The following is a 15,708-nucleotide window of genomic DNA, read 5'->3' on the forward strand; positions in this document are numbered from 1 at the left end:
GCAGAGATGCCTGGCTCTGCCTTTGTCCCTAAGAGGCTGCTCCCGCCCAGATGATGAGGGGAAGGAAAAAGGAGGCACAATCACCTCTGATGAGGAAATCAGTGTCTTGTCCTGGGAGAGGGATGGGGCTTTCCTCATTAGCTGATCTCATTGGTCTGGGAGACAGGTGGGGATTTCCCCACTGGCAAGGGCAGGGCTCTTCCTGCCAGGGAGTTTCCTAAGTGATGTTGCTTGCTATGATGAGTTGGGGACTGGCTGTGGGACTACACCATTGCAGGTGGAACTCTTAAAAGGGAGCTCAGACAGCCAAGGAGGAGGTGGGTGGGTGGATACTCTGACTGCTGAGAGATGCCAGCGGGGAGAAGAGCCAAAAAAAGGGTAAATGGGAGTGACTGAAACTCTTCTCTCAGTCTTGCTCTGACTGCACTGAGGCTACTTCTCCCAGGGGAGTGGAACATGGGATGGCATTGGGAGTGCCCGAGGGGACACCTGGCTCATCACCTCCTCACGTAATGTTATTGCATTATAGTAAAATAGCAATTGCCCATATTTCTAAAAGCCCTCTGGAGGTGCTACAGTGCAAACAGTGACCACAAAGGGCTGACAGGAGTATGGTGCCAAATGTTGGTTGGACCTTTTGAAGATGTGCACCTTCCCTTCCAGATGGAGGGCAAATGTACTAATACAGGTTGTGGCTAAACAGGTTTGGGAAACATTGAACAAATGGAGGACATTTCAAAGATAATGTTGTGTGGAGGCAGGGTTTTTTTTCTGGGGGAATGTGCCGGAATGGAGTTCCAGAACCTCTTTGACAAAATTCTTTTTTAAAATGTTTACAAGTTCATGAGTTTTCAGGATACAGATTGAAATCTTCATTTCCCTCTTGAGAGTTCTGGACCCTTTTTTTTTTAAAGAAAAAAGAAAAAGCCCTGTGTGGAGGTGTTCCAGCACTCCATGTGGAACAGCAGTGGAGCAAAACATTCATGTGGAAGTAGCTAAAGAGAGACGTTGTTCTAAGATCACCCATGAGTTTCATGATCAAATAAAGTTTTGTAGCCTATTCTCTCCTGTTCAAGGCTGATATTTGTACCACTACACCACAGAGGTTGAACCACTACACCTGACGGGTTTACTTCAAGACAATTTTATCTATTTTTTAAAAAGTTCTTATACATAACATGCCACTGCCACAGGGTAAATCTAAACATCTGGGACTATAGATGAAGCACTTCCGTATGTTCTAGTTCAGTTTATTATTTATGTGCCTCTTCTTCTAAGGAGATAAGAGATTGCTGGGTTTTCTACAGTAATAGCATTCTGAATGGAATGTTTCCATTATAAGTGTTAACTACTGTGAAGAAATGCCTTGTCTCCTGGATAGTTTGCAAGCAGCAAAAGCCTTCACTGTGTGCTTTTAAATGTTTTCTCTCTCTCTTTCTGAGCTTGGGAGCAGGCAAGGAAGGGGGGAGGAGATCAGCCACCTTCATACAAACGCTAATGGAGAGACAACGGGATGGTCAAGCTGTCCCCCTTCTCCCTCTCCTTTTCCTGATGGAATAGGAGCAGGGAAGACTTTATGCTAGATAGGTTTTCAGGAAGGAACTTCCTGGAGACAACAGGAAAAGAAGCCTTGACCTGGGCTGACCAGGGTCAAGGGAGAGAAGGAACAGAGAGGATAAATTCCCTGAGCACCAGGAAATAGCTCTCTTTTCCTTAGGATGCTGAGCTGAACAGACCTGTTGTCTGAGGTTGAGAGCCATTTTGGAGCATGGGGTTAGCCTAAAGAGCTGGGAGCAAGCTAGGTCCTGTCCTATTTTCCCATCAGTGAGGAGTCGTATAGCAGAGGGACAGAGGATTTGCATTTTACCAATTTATTTTGTTCTTCCTTGCTTCAATCTAGTGCAGTGCTAAAAATATGCTTGTTGGTGTGAGGAATGGTCCTCTGTACCACACAGACCCCCACTGTTTCAGACATGCTATTTTAAAAGGGAACCCCACAGGGGGGTATGCAAGCAGTTGGCAACTGGCTATTCCCCTAGGGGCACACAAAGCATTAATCTGTCCCCATGGTAGCCAGGCACTGTGCTAGTGGGAGACACTGAGGTAAGGCCTCTGAGCTTGGAAGAGGAGTTGAGGGTCCTGATCCCTTCAATGGGAAATCCCTATATTGCTCAAGTGGTGTCGGCATCTACTGAAGAGTAAACGGAAAAGCTCCTCCAGGGAGCTGGGAACCCTTTAGGAGGGCAGTGCGGAAATGGGGCAAGTGCATGTCTGGCTTAGAAGAATGCTTCATTAGAGTATCTGTGAACATTCTCACAATCTGAGAAACGTTTCAGCTGAGTTGAAATATGTATATAGCTGGTAATGAACTGAATTTTAAACAATTTTTAAAGCACTGAAGCTGTGCATAGTTACAAAAGTACAAGATGGGTAGCTGTGTTTGTCTGTCTGTAGCAGTAGAAAAGAGCAAGAGTCCAGTAGCATCTTAAAGAGTAACAAACTTTGTGGCCGAGTCTGAGCTTTCGTGAGTCACTGCTCACTTCTTCAGGTACAGCTAGAATGTGAGTCCATCTGTCCTTATATCTAAGAGACAGATATAAGGATAGATGGACTCGCAGTCTAGCTGTATCTGAAGATGTGAGCTGTGACTCACAAAACCTCATACCCTGCCACATTTTTATAGTCTTTAAGGTGCTACTGAACTCTTGCTCTTTTCATAAAAGTACACACAGTTTTACATACATTTTTAAAACATCACATTATTTTTAAAAAATCATGTCCACAGGCAAGTCTTTCCCACCACCAATGATAGCATCACTAAAGTAAAGGTAAAGGTTTCCTTTGCCCGAAAGCCAGTTGAATCCGACTCTAGGGTTGCAGTGCTCATCTCCATTTCCAAGCCGAAGGGCCAGCGCCGTCCAAAGACATTTCCGCCAGTTTGGTGTAGTGGTTAAGTGCGCGGACTCTAATCTGGGAGAACCGGGTTTGATTCCCCACTCCTCCACTTGCACCTGGCTGGATGACCTTGGGCAAGCCATAACTCTGACAAGAGCTGTCCTTGAAAAAGAGCAGTTTCTGTCAAGAGTTCTCTCAGCCCCACCTACCTCACAGGGTGTGTTGTGGGGAGGGGAAGGGAAAGGAGTTTATAAGCCGCTCTGAGACACCTTTGGGTAGTGAAGGGCGGGGTATAAATCCAATCTCTTCTCTTCTCTTCTTCTTCTAATCATGTGGCCGGCTGACTAGATGCCAAGGTGCACGGAAAGCATCACTAGTCTACCACTATTGGGAATACTGGATGTATATACACTGCTCAATTTTTAAAAGAGTGGAAATCCACTATGGCATTTTTGTTGCCAATCTGTCTATAAGAAATAAGGATATTTTGAAGATATTTAAGCTACATCTGCACAAGAAACCTTTGGTGGATTTTTCTGTGTGCTGCCAGGCAGGTTTTCATGTGCTATTGTCACACCTTTACTAGTAATACGGTAAGTGCATTTAACATCATTGAACATCTGACAGAGTGGTAAGGGCAGTTGCACAGAAAGACTTACACCCAGTTTTCCATGGGTATCCTAACGGTGTGCTAGCGTAGCAGAATTTGCATTCTTTATTTGAAGCTTCAGCACTGATCTTGACAAATAAGAAGTTTCTCTAGATCAGCTTGCTTCCCTGCCCCTAGCCTTTTCCTAGTTAGATTAATTTTAAATGTGTTTGATGACATTGCCTCCTAGTGGCAATTCATATAGTTACAAAATGGAATAATTTAAAGAGCTGATGTGCTTGTATTTAAATACCAGTAGTTTAACTTCTTTTAAAAGGTGTGGGGAGAATGAATAACAAAAAAAGCTCTTTTTTAAAAATGAAGCTCACATATCATAAGCAACCTAACCATGCCATCTGTCATTCTGTTCCTGTCTAGCATTTCCCTTCTCTGAAAGGTACCAGGAAAGCTTTTGAGGGAACAATCCTAAGCATGCTACTTGGACACAAGTCCTATTTTAGTCAATAGGCTCACTCCCAGGAAAGTGCTGTTAGGGTTTCAGCCTGTACTTCTGGGTTTTATTGGCTGCTTTTTAATGATTGTTAATGATTTCAGGGTTTTAAGACTTCAAATATATGCTATATGAATTCTTTCAATAAATACATACATAAACAGTGCTTTTGCTTGTTGATTCCTGCAAGCATTGAGAAGTCAATGCCTTCAGTAGATTTTAGTGTGTTGAACCAGATTTATGAATTATCTTACACCAATCTGTATCGTTCTTGCAGAATTTGGGGTTACATGAGCCTGGGCCTTTCTGTTTTTCTGTGATGTGTAGGTTTTGCTATAACTGAGTTTGGTTTCTTGGTTCTGAAGTCCCATATACCTTTGCTCTATTGCTGGCAGCCTAGGTGTAAAACCTAAGGCTTTGCCCTGTAAATGCACTCTTGCCTGGATTTGTATCTGATATTCCCTGTTCTCCAAGTGCCATGCTCCAAAACCTTAACATATACCGCTATAGAGATGCCTTAGATGTCTGGGTCTTGCTGACATCACAGTTAATAACATATATCTGGGCAAAAGTTCACTTTAGCGAAAGTTCTTGTTATCACCATACGGTGGCCTGGCCTAGTACATTCTGGATTGATGCCTCAATTGGTTCTTGTAGACTGGAAAGAGTATAAAATGTGGCTTTGGGCTTTGTTCTGGACTGTTCGGCCAACACCCCACCAGTGTGTGTAAGGGTCTTGGTCCTGCAGTCCAGGAACGTTCCTTGTGCTTTCTAAAAGTGTACACTGTATCAGGTATTGAGACTTTTATATGCTATTGGGTATTAAGGAATCAGTGAACTAAAGTGGACAGGAATGGGCGAATTTAACTCAGAAGACCATTATATCTACTACTGTGGCCAGGAATCTCGTAGAAAAAATGGTGTGGCCTTTATAGTCAACAAGAGAGTGCAAAAGTCAGTACTGGGATACAATCTCAAAAATGACAGAATGATTTCTGTCCGATTCCAAGGCAAACCATTTAACATCACAGTGATCCAAGTCTATGCCCCAACCACTGATGCAGAAGAGGCTGAAGTGGACCGGTTCTATGAAGACCTACAACACCTCCTAGAACTAACACCAAAAAATGATGTCCTCATCATCATAGGGGACTGGAATGCTAAAGTAGGAAGTCAAAAGGTAACCGGAATAAGAGACAAGTTTGGCCTTGGAAAGCAAAATGAAGCAGGGCAAAGGTTAACAGAGTTTTGTCAAGAGAACACATTGGTCATAGCGAACACCCTTTTCCAACAACCTAAGAGACGACTCTACACAAGGACATCACCAGATGGGCAACACCGAAATCAGATTGACTATATAATTTGCAGTCAAAGATGGAGAAGCTCTATGCAATCAGTAAAAACAAGACCTGGAGCTGACTGTGGTTCAGATCATGAGCTACTCATTGCAAAATTCAGACTTAAACTGAAGAAAATTGGGAAAACCATGAGGCCATTCAGGTTTGACCTAGATCGCATCCCTGATGAATATACAGTAGAGGTGAAGAATAGATTCAAGGGTCTGGATTTGATAGATAGAGTGCCTGAAGAACTATGGACAGAGGTTCGTGACATCGTACAGGAGGCAGCAATCACCACCATCCCAAAGAAAAAGAAATGTAAGAAAGCAAAGTGGCTTTCTGATGAGGCTTTACAAATAGCAGAGGAAAGAAGGAAAGCGAAAGGCAAAGGCGAAAAGGAAAGATTTACCCAACTGAACGCAGATTTCCAGAGAACAGCAAGGAGAGATAAGGAGGCCTTCCTGAATGAACAGTGCAAAGTAATAGAAGAAAACAATAGAATGGGAAGGACTAGAGATCTCTTCAAGAAAATTGGAGAAATCAAGGGAGCGTTCCATGCAAAGCTGGCCATGATAAAGGACAAAAACGGTAGGGACCTAACAGAAGCAGAAGAGATTAGGAAAAGATGGCAAGAATACACAGAAGAACTATACAAGAAAGACCTCGATGTCCTTGACAACCACGACGGTATAATCACTGACCTCGAGCCAGACATCCTGGAATGTGAAGTTAAATGGGCCTTAGAAAGCATTACTAACAACAAAGCTAGTGGAGGTGATGGTATCCCAGCTGAGCTATTCAAAGTCTTAGAAGAGGATGCTGTTAAAGTTCTGCACTCCATTTGCCAGCAAATTTGGAAAACGCAACAGTGGCCACAGGATTGGAAAAGATCAGTATACATTCCAATCCCAAAGAAGGGCAATGCCAAGGAATGTTCAAACTATCGCACAATTGCACTCATATCACACGCTAGCAAGGTCATGCTCAAGATCCTACAAGCTAGGCTTCAACAGTACGTGGATAGAGAACTACCAGAAGTACAAGCTGGGTTTCGAAGAGGTAGAGGAACGAGAGATCATATTGCCAACATTCGCTGGATTATGGAGAAAGCAAGAGAGTACCAGAAAAATATCTACTTCTGCTTCATTGACTATGCTAAAGCCTTTGACTGTGTGGATCACAACAAACTATGGCAGGTCCTTAAAGAGATGGGAGTACCAGACCACCTCACATGTCTCTTGAGAAACCTGTATAAGGGCCAAGAAGCGACAGTTAGAACCGGATACGGAACAACTGATTGGTTCAGCATAGGAAAAGGAGTACGACAAGGATGTATACTGTCACCTTGCTTATTTAATATATATGCAGAGTACATCATGCGAAATGCTGGCCTGGATGAATCACAAGCGGGAATTAAGATTGCTGGGGAAAAGATCAACAACCTCAGATATGCAGATGATACCACTCTAATGGCTGAAAGTGAAGAGGATCTAAAGAGCCTCTTGCTCAGAGTAAAAGAGGAGAGCGCAAAAGTGGGCTTGAAGCTCAACATCAAAAAAACTAAGATCATGGCATCCGGCCCCATCACTCCTTGGCAAATAGAAGGGGAAGTCGTGGAAGTAGTGACAGACTTCACGTTCCTGGGATCCCAGATCACCGCAGACTGTGACTGCAGCCATGAAATTAAAAGACGCCTGCTCCTTGGGAGGAAAGCGATGGCGAACCTAAACAGCATGATAAAAAGTAGAGACATCACCCTGCCAACAAAAGTCTGCATGGTCCAAGCAATGGTATTCCCAGTAGTCATGTATGGCTGCGAGAGTTGGACTATAAGGAAGGCCGAGCGCCGAAGAATAGATTCTTTTGAACTATGGTGCTGGAGAAGACTCTTGAGAGTTCCTTGGACTGCAAGGAGATCAAATCAGTCAATCCTCAAAGAAATCAACCCTGACTGTTCCCTGGAAGGCCAGATAATGAAACTGAAGCTCAAATACTTTGGCCACCAAATGAGAAGGGAGCACTCACTGGAGAAGACCCTGATGCTGGGAAAGATTGAAGGTCAAAGAAGACGGGGACGGCAAAGGATGAGATGGTTAGACAGTGTCATCGATGCAACGAACATGAAATTGAGCCACTTCAGAGGACGGCAGAAGACAGGAGGGCCTGGTGGGAGATGGTCCATGGGGTCGCGAAGAGTCGGACTCGACTGTGCGACTGAACAACAACAACAAATTACTTGTGTATGATTTTAAAGAGTTAATAAACAGTTTGAGTTTTAAACAGTTGTTCTCTCTGGTCCTTTTCCTGTGGAGGTCTGAGTTCCCTAGCCTGTCTCCATCCATCTTTTGAAAATAATCCCACGGGGTTTGGGATATTCCCCCACAATTGTAAACATCGATGGATGGTTAGTTGCTGTAGACCTGTTTTATAGTGCTGGAGAGGAAGAGTTAAATTTTTTAAATGAAAATATTTACCAAACAATGAAAAGACACATGTGGGAAAAATAATAACCTACCTACTGCTTATGAGGGTTTTCTTCTTTAAAGGTCTCCAGAGTCCAGACTGCTCCACTGTATGATAAGTATGCATTTAGTAACAACAACAACAACAGCCAATAGACAATAGCTTGGAGGTAAAAGATCTGCAGGTATGAATGTCCACATTTCTTTATTTATTGTATGGCAAAATTACACATAGGAAACATATAATAATATAAAATATGTAACCGAGTTGATACGAGTATACAGACAGATTGAACAATCACACTAAATACTAATCTAAATCTTCGATTCACACAGTCATAGCTGGGGAAAGTTCAAAGAACTCTGTCACATCCCTCTGGAATAGAGCAAAAAGAAGAGTCGCGGTTCAAAAACAATGCAAATCACAATAGGAACCATGAAAAAAAGATGCTAAGAAATCTCAAAATGCTGTATTCTATTATAGATTCTTATCCAAACATTATAATAAAGAATCTAATTCACAGATTTGAATACATAATAAAGAATTTCATAAACAATGTTCTCAAATAATGTACAAAATGTACAATATTATTTCAAAATAATGCACAATATACACGCTATGATATTACGAAGATTCCGGATAAAACTTCATTTCAGATGTCTTCTTCAGAATTGGATAGAATTCTTTTTATAAATTTGTGTTTGTTCATTTGTACCACCAATGTCAGTTTTATATTATTAAGATTCAACAACGTTGAATAAAAGTTGAAAAAAGGTTCTTAAGATAGGCTACCAGTCACCATTTCAAGACAAGATCACTCTAAATCATTACAAAGCTGCCAGGTCGCCAAAGTATAAAAATCAAAGGGATTTTGAGCTCACAGCCTGTTACCTTAAGTGGATCCTGGAACTGCCCTGGAGTTGCTGTACTGAACTTTATTTTTGATGCTATTTGTTTGTTTAGTTATATTGCATGGGGTTATGAGCTGTGTTCCCTCGAAGCTGAGTTAGTGTGAGCTAGCTCACAGTTTTTTAGCCTCTGGCTCACACATTTTTGTCTTAGCTCAGGAACCTAAGTAGCCAAATCGCTACTTAGCCAAATCGCTTGCTCACAACTTTAATGCCAGTAGCTCACAAAGTAGAATTTTTGTTCACAAGACTCCACAGCTTAGAGGGAGCATTGGTTACAAGCCACTTTGGTCTCCAGTGGGAAGAAAAGTGGGATATAAATAATATTTTAGTAAATAAACTATAATGAGCAGTGCACTCCTCTTAAATATTGAAGTAGGCATTTATTATTCCTTGCCCATATAAGGGGATAGTTGCTGTTCATGTTCCAGTCATAAGGGGGCAGAAGTGAGCTTGTTTGGTTTGGGCGGGAAAAGTAAGCCTAGTCAATGGAAAATTCCACTCTGGTGATGTAAATGATGACGTGTAACCTTGTTGCAGTATAAAAGCCTGGAGCCTGCATTGCTCTGGGTTCAGTCTGTTTAAAGCGTGCTTCGCTGACTGAACCGGCGCCAATAAAGTTCTTCTCCTTCTGTTGATCTGGTGGTCTGTGCTTGGGCTTAGGCCCCTTTCTCCGTGCTACATTTCTGGTTCCCTGACCGGGAAAGGGGGGAGCACCCAACCAAGGCCGGGTTGTTGGGGCCCTCCTGAGCCACGATTTTGAAGAGAACCGCACTGACTGAGGACTGTTCGGCGGCAAAGGCGCCATTTTCGATTTCGAAAAGCCGATCATTCACTCCTCTCCAGGGCTGGTTCTCACCAAAGTCGCTTGCTCAGTGAACTCAGCCAGGAGGAGAACATCAGGGGAAGACTCCGGAGTCCAGTCTGGTCAGAGTCAGGTCAGTATTAATCGGTATCGGTCCCCTTCAGTTGAAGGGAAGAGGAAGCCTGATCACCTTCCTATCGGGTCAGTTTCTGTCAGGCAGGCTAGGAAAGCCTTGGCTTTCCTATGATCAGGGTGGGATCTGTGTTGAAGTGAATGCATGGTGTGTGAGTGTGAAAAGGCGGACTCCCGTAATAGGAGAAAGTCAAATTGAATTGTGGTCACCTCAAGCTCGCATTTCTCAGTCGAGAGATCGCATCTGAGTCGGGTACAGGTGGAAGCATTTGTGGTTAAGGTCTCCCTTTTATGTGTCTAGGAGCAGTGGACCCCTTACCACTCTCCCTGTTTACCCCACCCTCTGTATACCCAGCTGTCTGTCTTTTGTCTGTTCAAAATGGGAGGGAGTCAGGCAAAGCCCAAAACCCCTCTTCAGTTTATGCTCAAGCACTTTGAAGAAATTTTTGGCACAGCCACTCATGGCGTAGTTTTAAATCCAGTCTGTCTGCAGACATTTTGTGAGGTAAACTGGCCTGCGTTTACAGTGGGATGGCCACCAGAGGGCTCCATGGATCTCTCTCTGCTACACAGAGTCTATCTGGCAGCTACGGATCCCCAAGAGGACCATTCCGATCAGCAGCTCCATTATGTCTACTGCTGGTATGAATATGTGAGGAAAAATCCTTCCAAGGCCAAGCGATTTAAAACCCGACAGGGCTCTGCCCCAGCAGCCAACCAGCCTATAGTTTGCCCAACACCAGGAACTATGCCAGCAATTTGTCCAACCCTGAATACCCCAGAAAGCAGGCCCCAAGGCCCCCAAGTGACTTGCCCGCCACCGGAGGATGATTGGCCCCCACCATACTCTGCTGGGCCATTGCCACCGCCTCCTCTTCCAACTCCGCCCCCAGAAGCAAGAGTGACTAGATCACAGACTGCGCAGGCCCGTGCCGCCCAAGAACTTGCAGCCCAGGAGCAGCTTCAGGAACTGCAAATCAGTGAAGCGCTTAGCCCTTCAGTGCCAGTCTCCACCATTTATCCATCCTTAGTGGACTGTTTGGCTACTGCCTCTGCTCCTGAACCTGAGACCCCTGTCACTCCCATACCTAAGACAGTCCTTAAGAAAAATCCGACAACAGGGACCTGGAGCCCCGCCACTCATTGGAGTCCTACATCAGGACTCAGTGAAATGAACCCTTTTAAAGTGCCTGTAGGCAAATCTCAGGAAACTGGCAATTTAGCAACAGTCTGCCCTCTCCGTCAAGTTCCAGCAGGAGCGGATGGGATTATGAGATGGGTCTATTCTCCTTTCAGTACTGTCGATCTCTGTAATTGGAGAACACAGACGACCCCATATAGTGAAGACCCCCGACCCATGACAGATCTGTTTACAACAATTATGGCTACACATGCCCCTACCTGGCGAGATTGTAGCCAGTTACTTACTGCTTTATTAACTTCAGAAGAGAAGCGGAAAGTCATGGCAGCTGCTAAGAAAACTGTTGAAAACAGAGTCCCTGCTGACCAACAGCCTAATGCAGCTGACTGGGTTCGTGCCCGCTTCCCAGATATAGACCCAAATTGGGACCCCAATGTAGATGCAGATAGAGGAAGATCAGAGGAATACCGAACTGCCATCCTCTTAGGTCTCCAGGAAGCAGGAAAGAAGCCCATGAATATGGCTAAATTGAGGGAGGTCATTCAAGAGCCAACTGAGCCACCCTATACCTTCCTTGAAAGACTGTACAAGGCTTACCGCCTCTACACTCCTTTTGACCCAGAGGAAGAAGCAAACCGTACAATGGTGAATGCATCTTTTGTTAGCCAGGCTGCACCTGACATTAGACGCAAATTACAGAAGTTAGAAGGGTTCCAAGGGATGAACGTGTCCCAATTAATTGAGGTGGCCCAGAAGGTTTTTGTGAATAGAGATAAAGAAGAGAAGAAAGAAGAAGAAGCTAAGCATAGACGAAAGGCAGCAATTTTAGCAGCAGTGATCCAAGGCCATGAGTATGACCGCCCGTCCCCAACATCCAACCTTGAGCCCCGTGGTCCTAGAACCCTAGGCCGGGACCAATGTGCATACTGTAGAGCGGATGGCCACTGGAAAAACGAATGTCCGAACCGCCAGTCCAGACTCCGGGGGAGGGGAGGATCTAGAGGCCAAGGAAGAGGACAGAGCTTTAACCACCTTCCAAGAGGGCAAGTTAATGAAAGCCGGTACAGCCGCACCTACCCTGCAGGGAAGTCGGAAGATGGCTTTGTTGGTATGGCCGGAATGAACTATGATGATTAGGGGCGACCGGGCTCTGTCAATTGTGGCCCTCGGGAGCCCTTGGTCCGCTTAAATATTGAAGGAAATCCTGTTGATTTCATGTTAGACACGGGGGCTGAAGTATCCATTGTAACGACACCCATTGCTCTGCCCACTAAAGATAGCCTAACAGTTGTAGGCATGGCAGGGAAGAAACTTGCTCTCCCATACCTCCAATCAAGAACCTGTTCTCTAGGAGGTCACCGGGTCACCCACCGTTTTCTCTTAAATCCCAGCTGTCCGATTAATTTGCTTGGGAGAGATCTTTTATCTAAAATGCGTGCCTCCATAACCTTTGATACTCCGGATGGCTCAGCACTTCTGTCCTTACCTCCAGAGACTCAAACTTCACTAGTGTGTTGTAATTTAGAGGTTGATGCTACAGAAGAGTGGCGACTTCCTGAGGTCCTAATGGGATGTGGATTTAGAAGACACCCTGATGGTGACCCTGAAGAAGTCCAGTATCAGACTGATAAAGATGCTTTTTATGACAAGGAAAAGGTGCAGGATAAATTGTACTACCGAAATGAAGTGCCAACTGTATGGGCAGAAGATAATCCCCCAGGCTTTGCTAAACACCAACCTCCTGTAGTTGTGGTCCTTAAACCTACTGCCAATCCAGTGAGAGAGCGTCAATACCCTATTCGTGAAGATGCCCGAAGAGTGTTAACCAAACACTTTCAGAGACTCCTGAAAGATGGCATCCTGATCCCCTGTGAATCTGCCTGGAATACTCCGATCCTTCCAGTACCTAAGCCTTCTCCAGACCCCAAGAATCCTGATTACCGCCCAGTCCAAGACCTGAGGGCAGTGAATACTCAAGTAGAAGCTATCCACCCTGTAGTGCCAAATCCCTATACAATCCTGACTCTGATTCCATCCACGGCTGCATGGTTTACTGTCTTGGATTTGAAAGATGCGTTCTTCAGTATTGGACTTCACCACCAGTCCAGAGACATCTTTGCCTTCGAATGGAGAGCCCCTGGAGCCTCCAGCCCATGTCAGTACACTTGGACTCGTTTGCCCCAAGGCTACAAAAATTCTCCTTCATTGTTTGGACAGGCCCTCGGTAAAGACTTAGAGAACTTTGACACCCAAGAAGGGGTCCTTACCTTAATCCAATATGTGGATGACTTGTTACTTTGTGCCCCTGACCCTCATCGATGTTCCCAGGGCACCCTTAACCTTCTCCGTCTCCTTGATGCCTGTGGCTATAAAGTCTCATTCAAGAAGGCCCAGATCTGCTTAACTCGAGTCCAGTTCCTAGGATTTGAAATCTCTAAGAATCAACGGTCTCTCAGTAATGCAAGGAAAGAAACTGTGTGCCAGATACCTCTACCCCAGAGTCGCAAAGAGCTACGAGGCTTCTTAGGTGCAGCTAGCTACTGTCGGTTATGGATTCCCTCCTTTGCTCTTTTGGCCAAACCCTTATATGAAGCTACCAAAGGGGGGACACAGGAACCTTTTGTCTGGGGCCCAGATCAAGATGTTGCCTTTAGGACCCTGAAACAACGGCTCATTGAGGCTCCTGCCTTAGGACTGCCAGATCCAGAAAAACCTTTTTCCCTTTGCGTAGATGAGAAGCAAAGTGTTGCTTTAGGTGTCCTTCTCCAGAAACTTGGGACTCACAATCGGCCTGTGGCCTACCTTAGCCAAAACCTGGATGCTGTAGAAGCCGGTCTGCCCCCTTGCTTACGTGCTGTTGCTGCCTGCTGTAGACTTATTGAAGCAGCAAACAAATTCACCTGGGGAGCCCCACTCACAGTGTTTGTATCACACGGAGTTAAGACCATTTTAGAAGCTCGTGGTCACAAATATCTGACAGTTTCACGTATGGCCAGGTACCAAGCAGTTCTCCTCGAGAACCCAGGTGTATCTCTAGCTCCTGTCATCAACATAAATCCAGCCACCTTGTTGCCAGTACCATGTGAAGATGTTGAGCATGATTGCCTAGTAACCACTGACCAGCTGTTTGCATCTCGTCTTGACCTTCGTGACCAACCCCTTCAGCAGCCAGACTTAATATTGTACTGTGATGGTAGCAGTTTCATCAACCCTCAAGGACGTCGCAAAGCAGGCTATGCTGTTGTAGATGACCATCAGGTGATACAAGCAGAATCTCTACCCGTTGGAACATCTGCTCAACTAGCAGAAATAATAGCCCTGACAGTTGCCCTACATCTAAGCAAGAATGCAGCTGCAAATATATTCACCGATTCAATGTTTGCTTTCAAGGCAGCCCATGCACATGGAATGCTGTGGCAACACCGAGGATTTATTACAGCCGCTGGAAAGGATATCAAATATGGGCCAAATCTTCGTCTTCTGCTAGAAGCCATCAATCTGCCAACTAAGATTGCAATAATCCACTGTCGAGGACATCAACGGAAGTCTGACCCAATTGCAGAAGGAAATGGTCGTGCTGATAAAGCAGCTAAGGAAGCAGCAGAAGGAAAACTTTGTCTCCGCACTCTAGTTCCTAGTCCGTCAGTCTTAGCCTGTCCTGTCTTCCCCACTCCAGTCTCAGCTTGGACGCCTCGTTACACCAAACATGAAGACTACCTCTGTGACCAGCAATCAGCAAAAAAGAATGAGGAAGGTTGGTGGATCTTGCCAACAGGAAAAATTTGGATTCCAGCCTCCTTAGGCTATGAAATAATGAAAGCCCTTCATGCTAATACCCATTATGGATCTTCCAGTCTTGTTAAAGCCTTAGACCGCTGGGCTCATCTGGAACGGAAGACAGCATTAGCAGACCTCGTGTGCCGTCAGTGTGTTACCTGTGCCCGAAACAATCCTAGAGAAGGTCCCCGACGACCTCCAGGAATCAATACCCCAGGACCAGCCCCAATGACTTCGCTTGTTGTTGATTTCACCGAGATGCCAAAAGTTGGTCGTCATCACTACCTGTTGGTGTTTGTCTGTACGCATACTGGATGGATAGAAGCGTTTCCAACTGCCACTGAAAAGGCCTCAGAAGTTGCCCGAGCCATGTTAAGGGATCTAATTCCAAGATTCGGATTACCTACCTGGGTTTCCTCTGATAATGGACCAGCCTTCATCTCTGAATTAACTCAGCAAGTTGCCAAAGCCTTAGGAATCATCTGGAAATTACACTGTGCCTATCGTCCCCAGAGTTCAGGAGCAGTAGAACGAGCTAATAGAACTCTTAAAGCCTCCTTGCGGAAGTTCACCCAAGAGACTGAACAGCCATGGCCTAAGATTCTACCTCTAGTGTTATTCCGACTGCACTGCCTCCCTTCCAAACGAACTTCAGTTTCTCCTTATGAGGCAATGTTTGGCCGTCCTCCCCCACTGACCATGGGAGTTCATACCGATGCTTATGGGTTTCATCAGTTAATCACCTCAGCAGAATTACAAGCCCTTGGACGACAAGTTGAGAAACTCCAAAGACATTACTCTGCCTGTCTCCCAGTTCCCTTGTTTGATTCTGTGTGTCATGTCAGTCCTGGAGATTCAGTATGGGTTAAAAATTGGAGACCAGAGCCCTTAGGGCCAAGGTGGGAGGGACCTTTCACTGTTTTACTCAGTTCCCCTACAGCTGTGAAGGTCGTTGAGAGGAAACCCTGGATCCACTGGACGAATTTGAAGCTTGCCCATACTAGATGGACTGCTGAGCCAGGATCTAATCCTACTACTGTGAAGCTTAGACGTGTCGTGCCCAGTAATCCAGCAAGCTCTGCTTCTCTTGGGCCCACGCCCCAAGAGGACACAGCTGAAGATTGACTCCAGAACCCCTGCTGAGACC

The 15,708-nt window shown here is 45.2% G+C and overlaps 2 protein-coding genes across 2 annotated transcripts; both read left to right on the top strand.

Annotated features, from left to right (window-relative positions):
- The first annotated feature begins 10,375 nt into the window (after nt 1–10,375).
- LOC107117463 lies at nt 10,376–11,926 on the top strand. The gene has a single exon (XM_015419592.1). The coding sequence runs from the start codon at nt 10,392–10,394 to the stop codon at nt 11,919–11,921; it is 1,530 nt and encodes a 509-aa protein (XP_015275078.1). The 5' UTR covers nt 10,376–10,391; the 3' UTR covers nt 11,922–11,926.
- Nucleotides 11,927–11,981: 55 nt separating this feature from the next.
- Nucleotides 11,982–15,491, top strand: LOC107117457 (the record flags this gene model as incomplete). Its single annotated transcript, XM_015419583.1, has 1 exon — nt 11,982–15,491. A coding segment is annotated over exon 1 (3,492 nt), but the record flags the coding sequence as incomplete, so codon positions are not given.
- Nucleotides 15,492–15,708: the final 217 nt, after the last annotated feature.

The sequence above is a fragment of the Gekko japonicus genome, unplaced genomic scaffold (genome assembly GCF_001447785.1).
Source record: "Gekko japonicus isolate JY-2015 unplaced genomic scaffold, Gekko_japonicus_V1.1 scaffold206, whole genome shotgun sequence".
NCBI classification, from domain to species: Eukaryota; Metazoa; Chordata; class Lepidosauria; order Squamata; family Gekkonidae; genus Gekko; species Gekko japonicus.

What these genes read in the sequence shown, in the direction of transcription:
- LOC107117463 (XM_015419592.1), top strand. Translation starts at nt 10,392, where the DNA reads ATGCCAGCAATTTGTCCAACCCTGAATACCCCAGAAAGCAGGCCCCAA.